The following is an 18,870-nucleotide window of genomic DNA, read 5'->3' as shown; positions in this document are numbered from 1 at the left end:
TTTTTTTAGGACAGGGTCTTGCTATGTAGTTCAGACTGGCCTTTAACTCATGGCAATCCTGCTTCAGCCTCCCAAGTACTGATCATAGGAATGTGCCACACCTGTAATTTTTGACCGTTAAGTCCCCAACTTATGATGAAGTTCAATTCTGAGAGAATTATTGGATTTGTTTGTAAGTACACTTGTGAAAGTTTGCAACTTGAACTTTTTCCATTGTTTATTGGTACATTTTGGATATACAATAGTTACATTTTACCATTAGGATCTTGTACCTTTACATGATGTAACTTTGTTCGTTTCCACATTCCCCTGCCCTCCCTTCACTCCCTCCACCCTTATCTATTTACAAAGACTTTGTTTCCATTTTTCCCTTTTCTCATATTTTTTTTCCCTTCTTGCCTTTCCCCTATCCCTTCCACTTCCCTACTCCTTTAGACTGCAACTTGAAGTTCTTGAGGACTTAGTGCCTTTTAAGGCACACTACTTTTATGTTCTTCTCTATTAACTTAAATGCTCTGCTCTCAAGAATTTCGGGATAAAAGCAGTCTCCCAAATCCCAAATCCGTTGTCCCACCAGTTTTAAAGTAACTTCTTTCAACTTGGTACAGAATAGATCACTTAACACAGAAGGAAAATAAAAAGGCTTAAGTGTCAGGCAGCTTATATAGTAGTTTGCATCTCTCCAAACCACAGGTCTGTTTCCTTTGGTTTGATGTTTAGGGGCAAGGAGGCCACTATAGCTCTTACCTACTCAAAGAGGTGATATTATTTTGTGAGACAGATTGCCACTATGTAGTCCTTAACTGCCCTGTAACGTGCTATGTGGTTCAGATCCCTGAACACTTGACCCTCCTGCCTTAGGCTCACATAGCTTGTTAATTTTGTTGGAGGGTGGTGGCAGGGTTGAGACAGGAACAAGTGGCAGAATTTAGATTGTCCTGAGAATAAACTCATGACTTACTCCTCTTACGTGCTCTTAGTTTTTAAGAATCTTCAGTCTTTCTGAGCTACTCTTGGGCTTGATCTTAGGCAGTCCTGAATTCTCTAATGTCCATAGCTGGGCAGATTCTGCTTGACAGCATTTCTAATACACTTTGCCCTGGGTACGGGTGAAGACCTAATTATCTCATGTCCTAGCACCTGTCTTACACCAGCTAAGTCTAAACACTCTTTTCTTTGGGAAAATCCTGCTTAACTTTTCAAGTCTAATCTGAATGATTCTGTAAAACCAGGCTTGTCCATCTACATTCTGACTCACCTCACTGTATTTGTATTTTTCACCATTTTTTTACCACAACCAGCAATAAAGTTTACATCATAGTGTGGTACACATGGGCATGCTTATCTACAGGCACATGCCCATGTTGTAATTTAAAAATACATTGCCAATGTTACAGAACTGTTTTTCTTAGTTTCTTGGTACTGGATTGAACCCTGCACCTTGCACTAGGTGTTGTTCCCACCCTTTTTTTTTCAGATAGGATGGATCTTGGTTAGGTTACTGAAGCCAGCCTTACAGTTGCAATCCTCCTGCTCAGTCACCCAAGTAGCTGGGATTCCAGGGATACACCACTTGTCCAGTTTCAATTTTCTGAACCATTTCTTCAAGAATCTTTGAAAGTGACTTCAGTCGCTGCCATCAAAAACCACCTTATTTGATAGAATATGGTTGCAGAACAATGTATCTGTAACATTTCCCCAAGCCCAGTACTTGATGTTGTATTTAAACTGCATCTCAGGACACCAGAAAAGTCAGGTTTTAACATTTAAGGTTTTAAGCCTCTGCAAAGGTTGAAGCATTTATTAAATCCATTCAGCATTTACCAATACCTAAGTGCTAGATTTGAGTTTAATTCTATATCCATTTGAGGTTTTTTGATCCTGTTGTTTTTAGCTTGAATAAAACTGTACTACATTTTATTGTTAAGAGTTCTTGATGATGCTGAAATGTTGTGTAGCTTAAAACTTCACACACTGGTAACTGAAATCTGAGGCAATCTAGAAGTTTATTCCATATATATTAAGAATCTTCCCTCTTCCCTTCCCACTCTAAGGAAGTCCTTACTTCCATTTGCTGTTACAAAAGCCACTAAGAAAGTTTCATTATCCACAGTCCACACTTTGTAGCTTTTTCCCCCTCCTTTTAGCAGTATTGGGGATTGTACCTTTGCAATGAAATACATTCCTACCCTCTCTCTTCCCTTTTTATGAGACAGGGTCACCGACAAGGCTCAAACATAAAACCCTCCTGCTTCAACCTCCTAGAGTGCTGAGATATAGGTGTACATCACCATGCCCAGCTTTCAGAGTCTGTAAAAACAATACCAGAATTAAACATTTTAAAAAACAATAATAATGGAAGCCGGGAATGGTGGCATACACCTGTAATCCTAACAACTGCCTTGAGTTTGAGGCCAGCCTGAACTACACAGTGAAACTGTCTCAAAAAAGAAAATACACATATATATCGTTTAGTCTTTATCAGCTGTGTACCCTAAAGCTGTCATTATCTCTAATCAATTCTACAATGTGTAACTATTCACATCTACACATTCTTTTTTTTTTCTTGGTACCGGGGATCAAACTCTCGCCCTTGTGCTTGCAAGGCAGGCAGCGGAACCACTAAGCCAAGTCCCCGGCCCCACATCTACACATTCTTTAAGTTTTAGGATAGACATTCTTTTTTTTCTTGGTACCGGGGATCAAACTCAGGCCCTTGTGCTTGCAAGGCAGGCAGCGGAACCACTAAGCCAAGTCCCCGGCCCCACATCTACACATTCTTTAAGTTTTAGGATAGTATTGATCAAAGAGCAACTGTGATGTAATTTATGAAAATCTTTTAAGAGCTCAGAAGCAACAGCAGCATATAGGCCAGCAAAGGCTGCTAAGCATCAGAATGCTGATGCTGACAGTGTGAGCACCCTTCGGGTGTGGCAGGGCTTATCTGTCGACAAGAACCATGGACCTCATGTGTGCTTTTGTCAGAAGAGATGAGATGGCAGTGCTGCTGCTTAAATGGGATCTCTTGAGTGACACTCTTGACAGATGGTTTAATAAAGTAAATTAGGAGCTTGATGTAAAATCAGTATTGTGTCCATTGCATTTCATAGTGCCAAATTCACCAAATCTGCATCCCCTTTCTTCATATCACGGTTGAATATTCATTTGCCATCAATGTCACTGTCACTGCTGCTGTCACTAACCAATGCAGTTAGGTTGCCCAAGGCCTCTCTGTAAGGAAAAGTTACTGGAGGTTACACTATAGCTCGTCAGGGGTTGGGTGCTTGATGTTTCAGACACTCAATGCATAATCTCATCAGGCTGCACTCACCTACATTAAGGGCAAAGAGCATCCAACAGCCCCATCTATGGGTTCTGCTGACTCATATGACAATGAAGCAATCATTAAATCGCTACATCCTTTTTGTAAGAAAACGGAATACAGGGAGGAGAGAGAGAGAGAGAGATTGCCATCTGACTGGGAGGAAGACAAGCCCTGCTCCTTCATGGTAAAGACTCAAGCCCCACTTACTTTTGTTCTGGGTCCATTGCAAATTCCGCCACTGCTCTCTTGGTGAGATTCTCACAAACAGGCAAGCTGAAGGCGCTTGCCAGCTTCACAACCTCAATGGCCTCAGCAGGACTGTTGCGTAATTTTGCACTGTCTATAAATTCATTCAGCAGTTCACTTCTGTTGTTTGAAAGGGAAAATACAAAGTTTCCAACTGGAACCCTTTAGTCAAAGGCTTACCTGCAAAATTCAGATTAAGTTTACTACTAAAACCTGCAAATGGTAGCTCTGGAGTCAAGTTACATGAAGTCTAAAGGCCCAGACAGACACTGAATATTAGCTGAATATACCTTCACTGAGGATGTACTCAAAATATCCCCAGTGTATCACAATCACTGAACACAGGTGAAAAACTGCTTGTCTCAGGATGCCCTGGACAGGAGACTGGTTTGCTTCCTAAACAGAGCACTCAAATGCAGGAGCTGAGGTATGTGAACAAAATGCAATCACCACAAGAGTCCAGATCATCTAATTCCAGTCTATACCAGGTGAGTCCTATTAATGTTCACTTACCTGGGGATTTTATTATGCTTCCTGAAAAGTCCCAACATCTTCCTGTGCAAGAGGAGATAGAAGAGTCACTATAAATACTGAGCAAAACAAGGCTATCAGATGAAGCTGTTCTCTCTGGGGTCAGAGACTAAAACCCCTTTTCATACTGTAAGCTCCTGAAGATGTCCATCTGTGGGCTCCACTGGCTCCCAGCCCTGCCTGTATGTAGTAGTCAGCTCAGGGGCTTAAGCCCACCCTCAACTGCACACATCTACATTAGATGTCAGTGTTGAGAACCAGAGAGAACACACCTATATCCTCTGCAGCTGAAGAGAGCCACGAGGCACACACAGCCTGGCCTCCCCTCCTGTAACACAGCATAGGTCTGTCCTAAAACTGTTATAAAGAGCAGGCTCAGATCGAGGCAAGTCTCATGTAAGTGCACGCCATCAACCTGCCACATGCAGGACAAAGGCGGAACACATACATTCAGCTCCCATGATTCAGCTGAGGTCCGTACCCCTGCGCCAATCATCACAGCCTGATTCACAGCAACTGTGCTAACCTACCTGAGCACATGCAAATACTAGGTTTGTCACTAGCAGTGAAGGTGCTAGCTGGTCATATGTGTTGAGTGAGCCACACTTCTAAGTTGTAGCATTTTTATCTGGAGATAATTTAACAGCCATATTTTAAACTGGTAATCAGATATTCAAGTTATTTTCTTAGGCAAGAAGCCATGCACAATGCACCCCAACACCCCAAAACACATATTTACAGCCAACATGAACTAGAGCAGAACTATTACTACCCCTACAAAGTATCCTTTTGTTGACTTCTCACTTTTGGAAAATGAATATGCATAAGGTTCCCATCAAAATGGTTTCTAGTCAAGGCTATGTTTAGTTTGGGCTATTATTTTCAATTAAAAAGAGGGGCGTGAGAGGAACACTCAAATAACCACCCAGGGACCAAAACATTAAAGAAAATGGCTTTTTGGTCACTATTCCATTTACATAAGATGACAAGTGACGTTAAGTGACTTGTCCAGTGACTGAAAACAGGTAAAAAATGGAAAGACTATACTCAGCCCACCTGAATCATGCATGCCCTCTTCTAAAATACTATGTATTACGCATATGGCTCTTCTTCCAAAAATTTGCTTTTTAGCTAGTATTTTGCAAGTTCCCATTGAAAATTCACTATGCATTCTAGTTGGCCCTTGAGTAAACAACACATCATACAGCCAAATTAGAGAACTAGGTAAATGTCCTAGACTCAAGCAGGAATGCTACTATCTCACACTCATAGTCTGTACTCACCAGGCTTCCTGAGCTCTCTCAGCCCTTAAAAAGAGGACAGCTATATAGTTGAGAACAGTGGATGGCCAACTAGAAGCAGCTTTTTTGGCTTCTTGGCTTTCATAAGTAGATTTGATGTCAGCAGCACAATCAGCAAACGCCACCTGAAGCTGAGAAGCTCTAAGAGTCAACAGAACCGCTGAGCTGGTGTGATGGTAATTCAAGTTCACAAGATAACATTTTACCATGTGAATATATCACATATACGGCACATACATAATACAGTAAAAAGAACAAAGGGCCCTGTTCTGGGATAATGTGATTAGCCACATCTGGCAAATTCAACGATGCATTTTCTTTTTATATGGTTCAGGATAGGGAGAAGCTATTTTCCTGCAGCTTCCTTTGAACTAGAGGAAACAGTGAGTTTAGGACTGGCATTCTGCTAGCACCAAGATGTTTAGATGTATCATAACCTAAATCTGAGTTTGGGAGGCAGAACTCTCCACAATGACAGAAGAAACCAGAGAAACTACCCTGTGCAAGGACCTCAGTGTTTGAGGATTTTTGGGAAAGTATGCATCTAATAATAATAATGAAACTTGAGCTTCAAGACAGTCCTACCTGTGGTGGGTGTTTATCCCTGGCCATGAGCATCAGGATTTCTTCTCTTAGGTCACTGCGAAATGTGTGACCATATTCTTTACTATCTTAAAACAAAAAAGAATCATAAAGATGCTAAACTTTTTGGCATTGTTCAATGTCAGTTGTTAACCTTATTGTTCAGAACACAAAAAAAGTTGCTAATATTTTCTATTTTGAGTTTATCCTAGGATTCCAGAAAACCAACAAAATGATCAGTAGTGCGAACAAATGAAGTGTAGTGAAGGCACTTGCTTCTGGTTATGTGTTAAATACAACACATGCATTACATCTGGGTAGCCCCCAGCTCCATTTGCATCATTTGGAAACATTTCAGTGTTCTCTTACATACAGACATTACAGCAGTCTTGTGCAGTGGCAGGACAGGACTGCAGTCCATTACACAGAAACAGAGGCAGCTGAAATGGACTTTATGGTAATTCAGTCACTTAGTAAAAGAGTATATGTATCTCCTCTTGCAGCCTATTTATACACACAGATTAGACCAACACACATTCATGCCATTGCTGTTCTTGAGAAACATGGTTATCACAGAAGTAAAATGACACAAGAGTGTACAGAGGAGCAGCCTGTGCTTTAATAAGGTCACAGACCTGCACTGAGACTAAGAGTCTGCCACATAAGTAGCACTAATCTTCTCTGCATCACATTACAGAAGAGTCGCACAAAACTGAATTTAATTCAAATGTCACAAAGGGACAAAGACAGGTCATTTTCAAAGTTTTACTCATATAATCCTATATGTGACATGAGCAAGTGATGAAAGGGACCTCAACTAATGTATTCAACCAAGCCCAAGATGGAAATTTTATCCCTAACAATAATGTTAACATGTTAATCTATAGGATACTAAAGAAACAAACACAGTCCCAACACTAACCTTTCCAAATCTGAGGAATCATTTCCAGACGGTTGGCCACATCCAAAGCCTGGAGAAGAGCTATCAGTATTTGGGAATGGGGAAAGAACACCTGATTAGGAGATACACAAATACAATTTTAAATCATTAGTCAGCAAAGATACCTACAAATTCATATACAATGATAAATGATAACTCATGAACCAGCTTACCGAAGGCATCAGGTCTTTATACCACTTTAAGGTGATATCAATTTGTTCCATGAGACAAAGCAAACTGAAAAATCTGGAACTGTAACAGAGAGAAAAGGCAGGTTTATTCTAAAATCTCTTATCTAAAAACAAAAGTTAGGATTAGTGAAATTGTGTATATTAATATTTACAATTTCAAGTTACACGGGCCAGGGCTTGACTCAAGAGATGATAACTGGGGCTAATGTCTCAATTACAACCTTCCAGCCCCTGAACTGGTCATTTGCAGAATCTACTAACAACAAAAGGATACATTTCCAAGCACACTTACTAATAGAAATTACGCTGATTATCAGATCCAATGAATTTCCAGTTGTCTCCCGTGTTTAAAAGGCCGTGCACTTGGTAAGCAAGGTCTAGATCTCTGAGGGATGAGCACTGCAAATTTGCAAATAGTATTACTCTTGACATTCTTAGAAGCCTCCAGTGGCTTCTAAGTGGCTCATTACATAAAGAAAAAAAGTATTTAGTTTCTTGGGAAATACTTATATTGATTCAACTTATTGTTTGACAGCAAGTAAGTTTGAACTGGGGGAAAAATAAATTTTGCAAAATTTACAACAAAATTATTGTGACCTAACACTATACCTTTAGAAGTAAATACTACAAAAAAACAGCACATGGTGTGCCCACAGGCCAGCATCACATTAACCCCATGAAATGTCACCAAAAAATCACCTACAGAATACAATTCTTAGATACTATGAAACACTAATTCTGATCAACAATTGTGTCACCATGGCAGTTTGTCTGACTCTGTATACTTTTTAGTACAAAAAGGAAAACACCTGGAAGTATACACAGAATTGCAAAGCAATTATCTTTCTGATGCAAGATACACTTTATTCACCCTGAAACTGCATGACACTTTTCTAAAATTAAAAGCTAAAATTAAAATTAATTTTAAAAAGTTAACTAGCCAAGCAAGGTGGTAAACACTTCTGATCCCAGCACTTGGGAAGCTGAAGCAGGAGAATGATGAGTTAAAAGGCCAACCTGGACTACATAGTAACATTTTGTCTTTTAAAAAATTAAATTTCAGGGGCTGGGAACTTAGCTCAGTGGTTCCGCTGCCTGCTTCGCAAGTGCAAGGTCCAGAGTTTGATCACCAGTAACAAAAAAGAAAAAAAATTAAATTAAAAAATGTTAACAGGCAAATATGCAGTATTTCAAAAGCTTATTGAGCAGGCATAAAAAAAGGCAATGTTTATAATAAACAGAGGGTAGGAATGTCACAATTTACAAGCAGATTTGAAGGAAAGCAAAATAGAAGCGAAGACATGAACAAAAGTTAAGAGGCAGAAAGTAAGAGAACCTTCTAATTACAGTTAAATTCAGGAAATGGAAAGTAATAATCTTTAAAATCAGGACTATGAAGTTAAACAAAAAATGGTACTTACAACATTCATTGCCGTCTGAAAAAACTTATCTGGAAGTCAAAGTTCACAAGAGTTTTTTTTACTAAGAAATGAAATATGTTTTCAAGTACATAAACTAATAAAAACCCTGCAGACAAAATAGATCACTTGTTTTTAAAAACAAGGAATAAAGCTAGAAAAATAAAAAGAGACAGAAATTTTGTCTTTCACACAATAATCACCCAAAAGATTACTAAGAAAATTAAACCCCTTCCTCATCACAAAAGGCCTCTAATAGCTGGCACTCAGGCAAATGGTTTTGTCTTTAATGGGAAACACACCAAATTTCTGAACATACCGTCATCCAGATCCATTGGAGAAAAATTCTTTCCCACCAATTCATCCATTATACTGTAGATGATGAGAGAGTGTCCCTTTAAAGAGCTTGCTGCAGAATAAGAAAGCAAATGGGTTTTTTCAAGGGTTCACTTCTTGCAACACTACCAAATTCATAACACCTTGTGAAACACAAACCTCCTGAGTCTAAGGGCTGGCAAAGAGCTAAACAGGGGCAACACTTATTAAAGGAAATACTGCACTCCCCAGAGTGCAATTCGAAGAGCTGAAACAGTCACAAGGTCTCTGTCCACGTAGCCAATCAGACTTGGCCCTGCTCCTTCTTAGTCTCTTCATGAGAAGCCTGATTCTTACCGGAGTAGGGATAAACACCAGCACACACAGAGTCCTCAAGAAACCAATACACTTAGAAAAACATGTTATTTGCTAGCAGTCACTCGTTTTCCTTTATAATCATGAGAAGACTGAGAAAAAGGAAATTACAGAATAGTTCTTAAAAAGATTAAATGAGCTAAGTACTAACAGGTCAAGAAAAATGACCTACAGTATGTCTAGTCAAATACTTTTTAACTTAATTTCCCTAACTTTTTCTATACCTTAGTGATAATACACTTGTAATAACTGCAGATATCGTTATAATTTCTTGAAGCCTATATACATTTGCTAACATTCCTATTTTATTAGATTCATTAAATTCTATTTTATGTTCATTTCTTTATTATTGTAGGCTCTCTCCTTTAGGTTAATTTTAGAAATAATCATAGTAGATAGCCAACTGATACAGAGAAACTACTTCTCTGCTTCCCAGCCACCATAGCCATGGGTGCTACTTAGGGTACTGACTTTGTTAACAACTGAACCAAAATAGTAACAGGATGGTACAGAGGAAAGCAACACACTCTGCTCAGAAACACTAGCATGGCTACAAACTCACCATTTGAGTGAGGATTCACTGGATATTACTATTTTTGAAATCATTTATCTATTATCAAGATATTCAATTTCCTGTTGGATTATTTTTCTTCATAAAAAAAAAGAAACTTGACTATAGCTAAAGGTATGGACCTTGCAAAATTAGCCCGCTAAATCAAGAGAGATTGGTTTCCTTACTACTGTTTTTATACAATCTATCACAGGAAAGAATAAGTAGTGCTGCACTAAGGTTTTTTCCTCATGCCGGGAATAAGATTAAGTGTCTATTATTGTACATGCCTTCTACACATGACACAAAGCACTGCATAATTCATTTATCACCACACCCATCTAGTCTCTTGACATAACTTCTAATGGGTAGAGGTGAAATGTCAACTCAGATGTGCCTGGCTCCAAAGTCCAGAGCTCCCACGGGAAGTAAATGACCTATAAATAGGTGACAAATGGAATCTGAGGTGCCCCAGATGCTTCAAACTTTTCTCTGGAGCAACACTGTCCACTGCTTTTCTACAAAGATGGAAATGTCCTATATCTACACCATTGAATATGTAGCCAGTAGACACAAAGGACTGCTGGGCCCTAATGCCACTAAGTGTTTTTATTTTTCTAAATCAGTCACACGTTATTAGTGACTATTATATGCATAGCAGAGCTTGAGAGACCAAACCCACTACAAACTAAAACACCTCTGCCCATTCTTCTTTGTCAAACAATGCCAGCACATCTGATAAACCTCTCCTCTGCAGCTCAAGTTGTACATGATGTTTGCATCACAAACTTGGTTACCACCACAAATAACATTTTGCTCAGGTTATAAATGTTACTTGTGATTTTCCCATTCTTAATTCAGATGCAGATAAGATAACCTGCAACAACCATACTCAGGGAGATGATCAATTTTCTACAAAAATTAAAATAATATAAAATAAAATACTTACCATGTTGATAAAACACCTGAATAAGATGATGATATGTTGCAAGTGAGGGTTCTCCAATCACCAGGTAGATAGAAAAAAGTAAAATAAAATAAAGTAAAACTATAGCTATCCAAACTTTAGCATTCTGAGGCACATTGAACTAAAAAACATATTAATGCTTTTATTTAAGCAGAAAAATGCATCTTTTGAAATAGATATTTTGTTTTTGCTTTGTTTTTTTTTGTTTTTTGAGACAGGGTTTCACTATGTAGTTGAGACTGACTTGGAACTCACTATGTAGCCCAGGCTGGTCTCGAACTCACAGCGATCTTCCTGCCTCAGCCTCCCAAGTGCTGGGATTACAGGCGTGTGCCACCACGCCCGGCCTGAAAGAGATTATTTTGAAGCCCATCTTGTTAATTTAATGTAAATAATTATGATTCTTCATTGAGAACAATAAAGCATAATGAAGTGAACTGATCTCCAAGCAATCTTATAAAAGTATTGAAATAAGACACACATTTGGGTTGAAATTAATGCTAGAGAAGTATCATGAAATTTAAAATCATCTAACTGAAAGGGGTCGATTCTCTTCAGAATAGGGTCTAGAGAAAGTATATTAAATACTAAAATAGCTTTGTAATTTTCTATAAAGAATATGAAGATACAGATGCTCCTATGAGTACAATTGTCCCTTGGCACCTAGGAATTCTCAAGTCTTTTAAATAAAGTGGCAAATAACTCATGTCTCATATACTCAAAATCATCCCTAGATGATCTGTAATATCTAATACAAATGGTACGTAAATAACTGTCATACGATACTGTTCAGAAACTGACAAAAAATTGTGTTTTCCAAATACTTCTGCTCCATGATTGACTAAATTTATGGATTGAATCAAAGGCAAACTGCACACGTGACTAAGTGTGCCAAATAATGGAAAGGAAATTCCCAACATATTGCAGTTATGCACATAGAAAAAGAAGTCATACATCTTCAGGGCTTATGTGCCCTGACACTTCTGGTTGGCAGTCTCTTGTCTTCAGCAAGGATTCTGGAGTGCACTCTCACCTATTCCAATGGCTTTCATTTCACGTAAGGTTTCTAAGGCTGGCAATTTTCCAAATGCGTGAAATCTTCGGAGACATTTTAGAATGGTATTAAAAGTTTGTAGATTTGGTTTCACTTTCTGTGCAACCATATGTTTCAGCAAACCCTAGGTGAATCAAAAGCAAGAAATAACTTTTATTCCTTGTTAATTAATTTGCCAAAATTTCATTTCATGTAAAAGGAGAAATTAGCTTTCTAGCTATGTTTGAAGAAGGCTAGTAACTACAGTACATCCCTAATTTATAACTATCTGCTAATTAGGACCAGTGATTCTGCATTTCAGAGAAGCCTTCTAAGACATTCACACATAAGGTGTCTAATTGTCTTCAGTCTTCTACCTATTTTCCAAAGAAGGAAAATACAAAAGGCAAAAGACTAAACCAGTATGGTATAAAAACATACTTATATCCCTAAGTTACTAGACAAGAATCAATCTATGATTTCAATTTAACTTACCTGACAGAAATTTGTAACAAAAAAACCCATTATGCAAAATGAAAAAAGTAACCCAGGTCTTCCTGAATTCTAGCTGTAGAATCTAGGTCAAGCAACTTGTTCTTCTCAGGTGTCAGGCACAGCCACTTAACTTACAGGGTTGCTGGAAGGTCAGTAAGCAGGTAACTGCTATCAGAGAGCAGTGTCTGCCACAGAGATTTCAATGAATGCTGTCTCCACCCGATGTAAAGGAGAGTTAAGGTCGACTAGAAGACAAATGAGGATTCCTCCTTACCAATATATTATTCCACCTCTCCTCAAGTTTCTCATTTACTATTGATGCTGTTGCTTCAATCAATGCATTAAAAGTGTGTACATCAGCTGTAAAAGAAAAAAGACAAAATGTGAGCCAATGACTGAGGCAGGACCCATAAGTTTTATACAAACTCTTAAGAAAAGGAAAGAGAAAGAAGGGATAAAAGGAATGTCTCAAACTCACCACGAAGTCTGTTGTTTAATAACTCAGTGTACAAGTTTAGTGCCTGTGCATGAGCTTGATGCTGAACAGGGGGAGGAAAAGCATTGTATAAAATTATTTTTGTACTATGTGTATAATGTATATGAAATTTAAACATGTCTTGTGTTGAAACTTGGCGTCATCGCCAACACATCTTATTATGTATATGCAAATACCCCAAATCCTTCATGTGAAACACCACTTTTGGCTCCAAGCATTTTAGTAAGGGGCACTCAACCTATAGCTATGAGGTTGAAAAACCCTGACTTAGTGGACCTTAAGGATAATAAGTAAAACAAGTGTACCTTCACCATTCCCCGGATCATTGTGCAGTAGGAATGTTCATTCTTCTCTGGCATTAGAGCAAATATTCGTTCAGCATTGTTATTTGTCCTAGAAATCAATAGAATAAGAATCAGGGAAAAAAGGAAAACTAATAAAAGCCACCACCACTACTGACAGTTTTCAATATTCCTGGCTATGTGTTAAGCACTTTTGGCACAGAATCTCAAATAATTTTTACTGTCCAGAGAGGGAAATATGGTTATCATCTTGAAAATGGGAAAGATCAAAGCTAAAAGACTTTTAAATTGCCAGCAGTACTGCAAATAAGAAACATAATGAGGATGGAAATGTTTATGAACAAGCAATAAATTCCCATGTACAATAACAAAAAGCAAACTGTACAACACTTGGACAGAACTCTCTAGAGGCAACCGGTAAAAATGGTTCCCTCTGAATCCTTTCATATTCTAGCCTAAGTACATATATCTCTTCTCCTATTACAAAAAAAAAAAAAAAAAAAAAAAAAAAAAAAAAAAAGCCAAGTTCCTACTCCAAAGTCTATGCATGCTCTTAGCTACTATTCAAAAGTACTAAAATCAACCAAGATATTTAATCTACCCTCCCATGACACTCATGGCTTCAAAATGGATTTTAGATAACAGTAGCTTTCTACATTGAAATATTTTTCTAGTTTATTTAGACACTCCTAAATTAAATTTTGACTGTAGTTAAATGTTATTTACCTTTTGTTCAGAACTACTCATGTCTGCTTGCTTGTCAAGTCTCCCCACCCCCACCAGTGCTGGTAACTGAACTGAGGGCCTTCTGCACACTAGGCTTACCCTCACCCAATTGAGCTATATCCTCAGCACTAGTCAGGTCTTAATTTGGCATGACATTCTAGTGTCTGTGTATTTATAGTAAACAAAACTATCAAAATTTCAGAATTAAGAATATTAAGGTAGCACTACTGATCAAACTATCAAAGGCCATCCCAATCAAGGATATGCCTAGTTAAATAAGGAAAAACAAAACAAGTGTCACTAAAAAGACTTTGTACTGCTGGCTGAAGGTAAAAGATCTTACGATCAAAGTTTCAAATCATATAAATAAAATGAAATTTGTCAGGCATGGTGGTGCACACCTGTAATCCCAGCTCTCAGAAGGCTGAGGCACAAGTATGACCACCAGTTCCGAGGCCAGCCTGGGCTACATAGCAAGTTCACAGGCAGCCTGAACTACAAAGTAAGACACTGTCACCAAAAAAAAAGTAATAAAAGCAAACTTTTTGTTTGTTTGTTTTGAGACAGGGTTTCACAAGGTATTCCAGGATGACCTCTAACTTGCTGACAAAACGTTCCTGCCTCAGCCCCCGAGTGTCAGTATGCAGGCATGCCCCATTCCACCTGGCTAGCAAATTCTAAACAAACTCACAAGATCACATCTTCTTCAGAGGTTGGTGGGGCATATTCTACACACTGTACAAAACAGAAACACAAGCCTCTAATCATGTGCAACTTACTTCCAAGTAATGGAGAACTGATGACCAGTCTTCCCCTTAGATTTTTCATTATTTTCCTCTGTGGCCTCTTCCTGGATTATCAAAAGAAACAAGAGAGAAGACAATGAAATGCATTCTCCTAGCCAGACTACTTAAAATTATAAAGGCAAAGAAAACTCATAAAAACAAGCTAAGATTAAAAAAAAAAAAAAAAAAAAAAAAAAAAGAGTAAACCTTGATCTTTTATTTCCAAGCCAGGCTCTAGGATGAGGCCACCCAGAGCTTGGCTGGCCCTATAGAACAGCACGGGTTCTCATTCTCTGCCTCAGGAGCTGTGGCCAGAGAGGCAGAGGGTCAGCCAGGACGGGCTTCAGGAGATGCTCTGAAAAGCAAGGTAACTTACAACCCACTATATATGAACTTTAGAAGACTTGAGTTACTCTGTATATAAATGATCCCTATTAATGCAGAGAAAAATACCAAGAAAAATATCAATAATCCTATCATCTAAAAAAGAATTTTTTAGCAGTATAGGGCATTGAAAAGGCTCTTCACACTGAACTACAACACCAGCCCCATTTATTTTGAGACAGGATTGCGAAATTGCCAAATTGGCCAGGCTGACCTTGAACTTGCAATTTCTCTGCCTCAGCCTCCCAGAGTGTGGAGATTTATCATGTGTCACCATGCCTAAGAAATACTTTTTTTTTTTGGTGGGGGTTACCAAGGGATTGAACTAGGGTCCATGCGCTTTTGAGGTAGGCAGCAGAACTACTGAGCTAAATGCCTGGCCTTGAGAAATACTTTTAATGACTTTTTTCTTATGCATATAAAACAAAACAAACAGAAAAGGGAATATATATACAGGTTGTATATCTTATCTGAAATGAGTATTTCAAATCTGTTAAATTTTGGAATACATGCATATACATGTGATACCTTGGGAATGAGACATGAAATTCACGTTTCATACACCCCTAGTACATATGATATAACTTTATGTATTAGTGTGCGTCAGTTTTGATGGCAAACAGTCACATGAGGTCAGTGTGGTATTTTCTACCTAATGGCGCTCAAAGTTTGAGTATTTAAGTAATTTGGCTTCAAAAATTTTATTAGGGATTTCAGATTAACAATGTTCAACCTGTGCATGGTTGTACAGATTGTTTTCCTCTTAAACAATCTTTCTATATTCGAACAAAAGTGTATCTAGTGTTCTCAATGGCTACTCAATCCTCTTACCATAATTTGAACATCCACTATTGGACATTTAGATTGTTTTCAGTATCTTTACAAGTATAAGATCCATATTACAAAAAATGACACACAACACACACACACACATAAATATATATATATATATAAAACACACACCATATATACACACACACACACGCACAAAAAAAATATATATATATGGTGAAATACATATATGGGGTGTGTGTGTGTGTGTTCATGCTACTCAAAGGATTCTCCGAAATAAATGAAAATTTTTTTTGGTACCAGAAATCAAATTTGGGACCTTGCACTTCCCAGGCATAACCACTGAGCTAAATCCCCAACCCTATAAATGAAATTTTTGAGTTTTGAGACACAGGATATGACTCGACCAACAGGTAGCCTATGGCACAATTCCTCCAGCCTAGTATGCCCCCACTCCTTACATACTTGTATGTATGAATTTTTGAGGAGGTTCAGCCATGGAGTCTTTCTGTGTAGGACCATTATAATCATGCTGTCCCCATGACAGAAGGGCTCACCCAAACAGTTCTGGTCAAAGTTTTGTGTGAATATGTGACAAATGAGGACAAAATATTCTAAGTGGGATTCTAGGGTTAACATAATTGTTTAAAACTCTCATTTCCTCCAGCATCACTTTTTATCATGGCTATTGCACCAAATCTCAATACAGTCAACTTACTGCTACAGTGACATATGTTCTAGTTTGAGAAGGTATTGCTTAAACTAAAAAAAATGTCAAAAGCTATTACCAATTCTTCTGACTGTTCAGTCTGTTGAAAATTATATTCAGCTGGGGGCTCTTCATCACTATAGTAACACAATAAATCCAAGAGACTATTAGTTGTTTCAAGAGAAACAGTGGTTCCTGTGGATAGGAGAAAAGAAAGAAACATTAAACTGTCAAGAACTAAAGCCTGTTATGTAAAAAATTTTCACTCTTTGTTATTAGCAGTGACATTTTTGGTGACATACTTAACATCATTTACCACTTTATCAATTAATGACTATGCTCTCAACACAGACCCAAATATAAGAATAAGAACAGGAACAAACCCTCAACTAACAGTGTAATATGACAGAAAACATTAAAATATAAGATGTGCTTTGACCCTGTGCTCATTTATCTTAGGTATTCCTACCATTAGAGAAACAACCTCATGATTGTAATTATCAACTCCAAAATGACTTATTCTATCATCTATTTCCATTTAGTTCCCTGGCCTAGATCATGTGAACAAACATGAATAATTTTCCACTTGGATCGAGCCTCACTAAAATCTTACTTAAAAACACACTAGCATAATTGCCTAATTATAGCAGCCTTTAAAAACTATTATTCACTTAAAGCTGCAGTACTGGAAAAAAAAATGTTATTTAAAACACATTGTGGCTAGGGGCGGTGGTGCATGCCTGTTATCACAGCATGCAGGAGACTGAGGCAGATTCCTGTGAGTTCTAGGCCAACCTGGGCTACATAGAGACTCTACCTCAAAAAAACCACATTCCAGTCTTGGCACTCATTTAAAAAAAAAAGGGTAGGGAAGAGAGAGATATAATTTACTATTTTAAGAGAATCAATTGAGTCTTCCACACAAAATACATTGACAGAAAAAGTGCTCATCAAAACTTAAAACCCTAGAAAAGACGGGATAGCAAAGTAAATAGGACACAACTGGGTCTTATATCTCAGAGGTATGCAATCCAAGAAAAATAACTTAGTTTCCTTTATACACTGACAAACATATCAGCGTATAAGGTGCTCTGGAATTAAATGAAGTAATGAAATGGCTAGCAGAATGCATGCCTCTCACCAGGTGTTTGATAATGTATTTCTCCACCATCCCTCCCCTAGAAAGCTGGCTGTTACCAAGCTATGGTTCTGACACACTGTGTTTAAATAATGTTCACTGGATGACAGCACACAGCAAAATCACTGTGGGTAAAACTGTAAAACAGCTATAAAAAGATATATGACACTAAGAACTTTAATGTAGACTGATACCAGGTGTTGATCACATTAGACAAGTATAAGGAAGAGCCTCACCAATTTATAATAGATTGTCATGATTCAGATGCACCCCTGATGCTGTAACAGCTTACATACTGAAATTCTCAAATGCAGCCTTCTGCACGTTTGTTTTCAAGTATACACTGAGTGGTCTGCTCCGGCCTCATCAGTTCCGTGTTTACCAGATTTTCATTCCAAACCATGGAACAGCACTCCAAATTCCAAAACTTAAATAATGCCAGCTGATTCTGATGTTCCTCTATGAACATTCTTATAGCAGCAAATCAGCCGTGCTATTTAAATGTATATCCCTGGAGGTTCAGGCAGATCAAATTCAGAGTTCCACAGGATTTCAGAGCTAGAGGCTCTAAGGAATTAAGTGGCTTCTTAGAGAGCACAGAACAATCTGTGTTAGAGGGGACCAATATCAAACGCCTGATCCTAGTTGAGTGCTCTTTAAGTGTATCTATCTGCTTCATATGTCCCTGCTTTCCAAAACCCAACAAATATACATACCTTATTTTAAAGGGGAAGCTAAAGAAAGAATGGCTACATGTTTTTTCTACCAACATTACAGCTATAGCATAAAACACTATTAACAAAGATGCAACTTTTTTTTTGGCGACACAGTGATCAAACTCAAGGCCTCTCACATGCTAGGTAAACACTATGTCAATGAGCCATACATACATGCATGCACAAGTGCACACACACACATACACCCCTTCAGGCCCCACAAAATTACAGTTCAATCTCATTTTGTAATTTTAAAACAAAGTGGAAGGCTGGGATTTAGCTCAGTGGCATTGTGCCTGCCTTGCAAGCGCAAGGTCCTGAGTTCAATCCCTGATGCTGAAAAAATAAAACAGTGGAGCAGAGCCTACAAAATTGCAATTCTATCTCATTCATACTTTTAAAACAAAAGTACACCAGAACATGAAAGATTGCCTAGTAACCTTAAAAACAGAAACAACAGGTCCAGGGATTTAGCTCAGTGGTTCCACCACCTGCCTCGCAAGCTCAAGGACCCGAGTTCAATCCCTGGTACCAAAAAAAAAAAAAAAAAAAA

At 38.1% G+C, this 18,870-nt stretch overlaps 1 protein-coding gene and 1 non-coding gene across 2 annotated transcripts in view; both read right to left on the bottom strand.

The window, feature by feature from the left end:
* Positions 1-2,687: 2,687 nt before the first annotated feature.
* The window catches only part of Ptcd3 (pentatricopeptide repeat domain 3), a 26,256-nt gene continuing 10,073 nt past the window's right edge, over positions 2,688-18,870 (bottom strand). The window contains exons 8-24 of the mRNA XM_010625675.2: positions 16,543-16,658; positions 14,573-14,643; positions 13,071-13,158; positions 12,748-12,808; positions 12,544-12,629; positions 11,775-11,919; positions 10,724-10,774; positions 8,854-8,943; positions 8,538-8,566; positions 7,409-7,515; positions 7,099-7,177; positions 6,908-6,998; positions 5,989-6,074; positions 5,386-5,534; positions 4,085-4,126; positions 3,533-3,691; positions 2,688-3,231 (exon numbers count right to left, since the gene is read on the bottom strand). Of these exons, the coding sequence (XP_010623977.1) occupies positions 3,162-3,231; positions 3,533-3,691; positions 4,085-4,126; positions 5,386-5,534; positions 5,989-6,074; positions 6,908-6,998; positions 7,099-7,177; positions 7,409-7,515; positions 8,538-8,566; positions 8,854-8,943; positions 10,724-10,774; positions 11,775-11,919; positions 12,544-12,629; positions 12,748-12,808; positions 13,071-13,158; positions 14,573-14,643; positions 16,543-16,658 (1,520 nt within the window). The 3' untranslated portion in view covers positions 2,688-3,161. The remainder of the gene's footprint in view (positions 3,232-3,532; positions 3,692-4,084; positions 4,127-5,385; positions 5,535-5,988; positions 6,075-6,907; positions 6,999-7,098; positions 7,178-7,408; positions 7,516-8,537; positions 8,567-8,853; positions 8,944-10,723; positions 10,775-11,774; positions 11,920-12,543; positions 12,630-12,747; positions 12,809-13,070; positions 13,159-14,572; positions 14,644-16,542; positions 16,659-18,870) is intronic.
* On the bottom strand, positions 4,473-4,607 carry LOC117286701. Its single transcript, XR_004517834.1, has one exon. It is a non-coding gene; the product is annotated as a small nucleolar RNA SNORD94 (small nucleolar RNA).

Source organism: Fukomys damarensis, unplaced genomic scaffold (genome assembly GCF_012274545.1).
Source record: "Fukomys damarensis isolate Sample0158 unplaced genomic scaffold, DMR_v1.0_HiC HiC_scaffold_2, whole genome shotgun sequence".
NCBI classification, from domain to species: Eukaryota; Metazoa; Chordata; class Mammalia; order Rodentia; family Bathyergidae; genus Fukomys; species Fukomys damarensis.
This window is presented reverse-complemented; position numbering and strand designations above follow the sequence as displayed.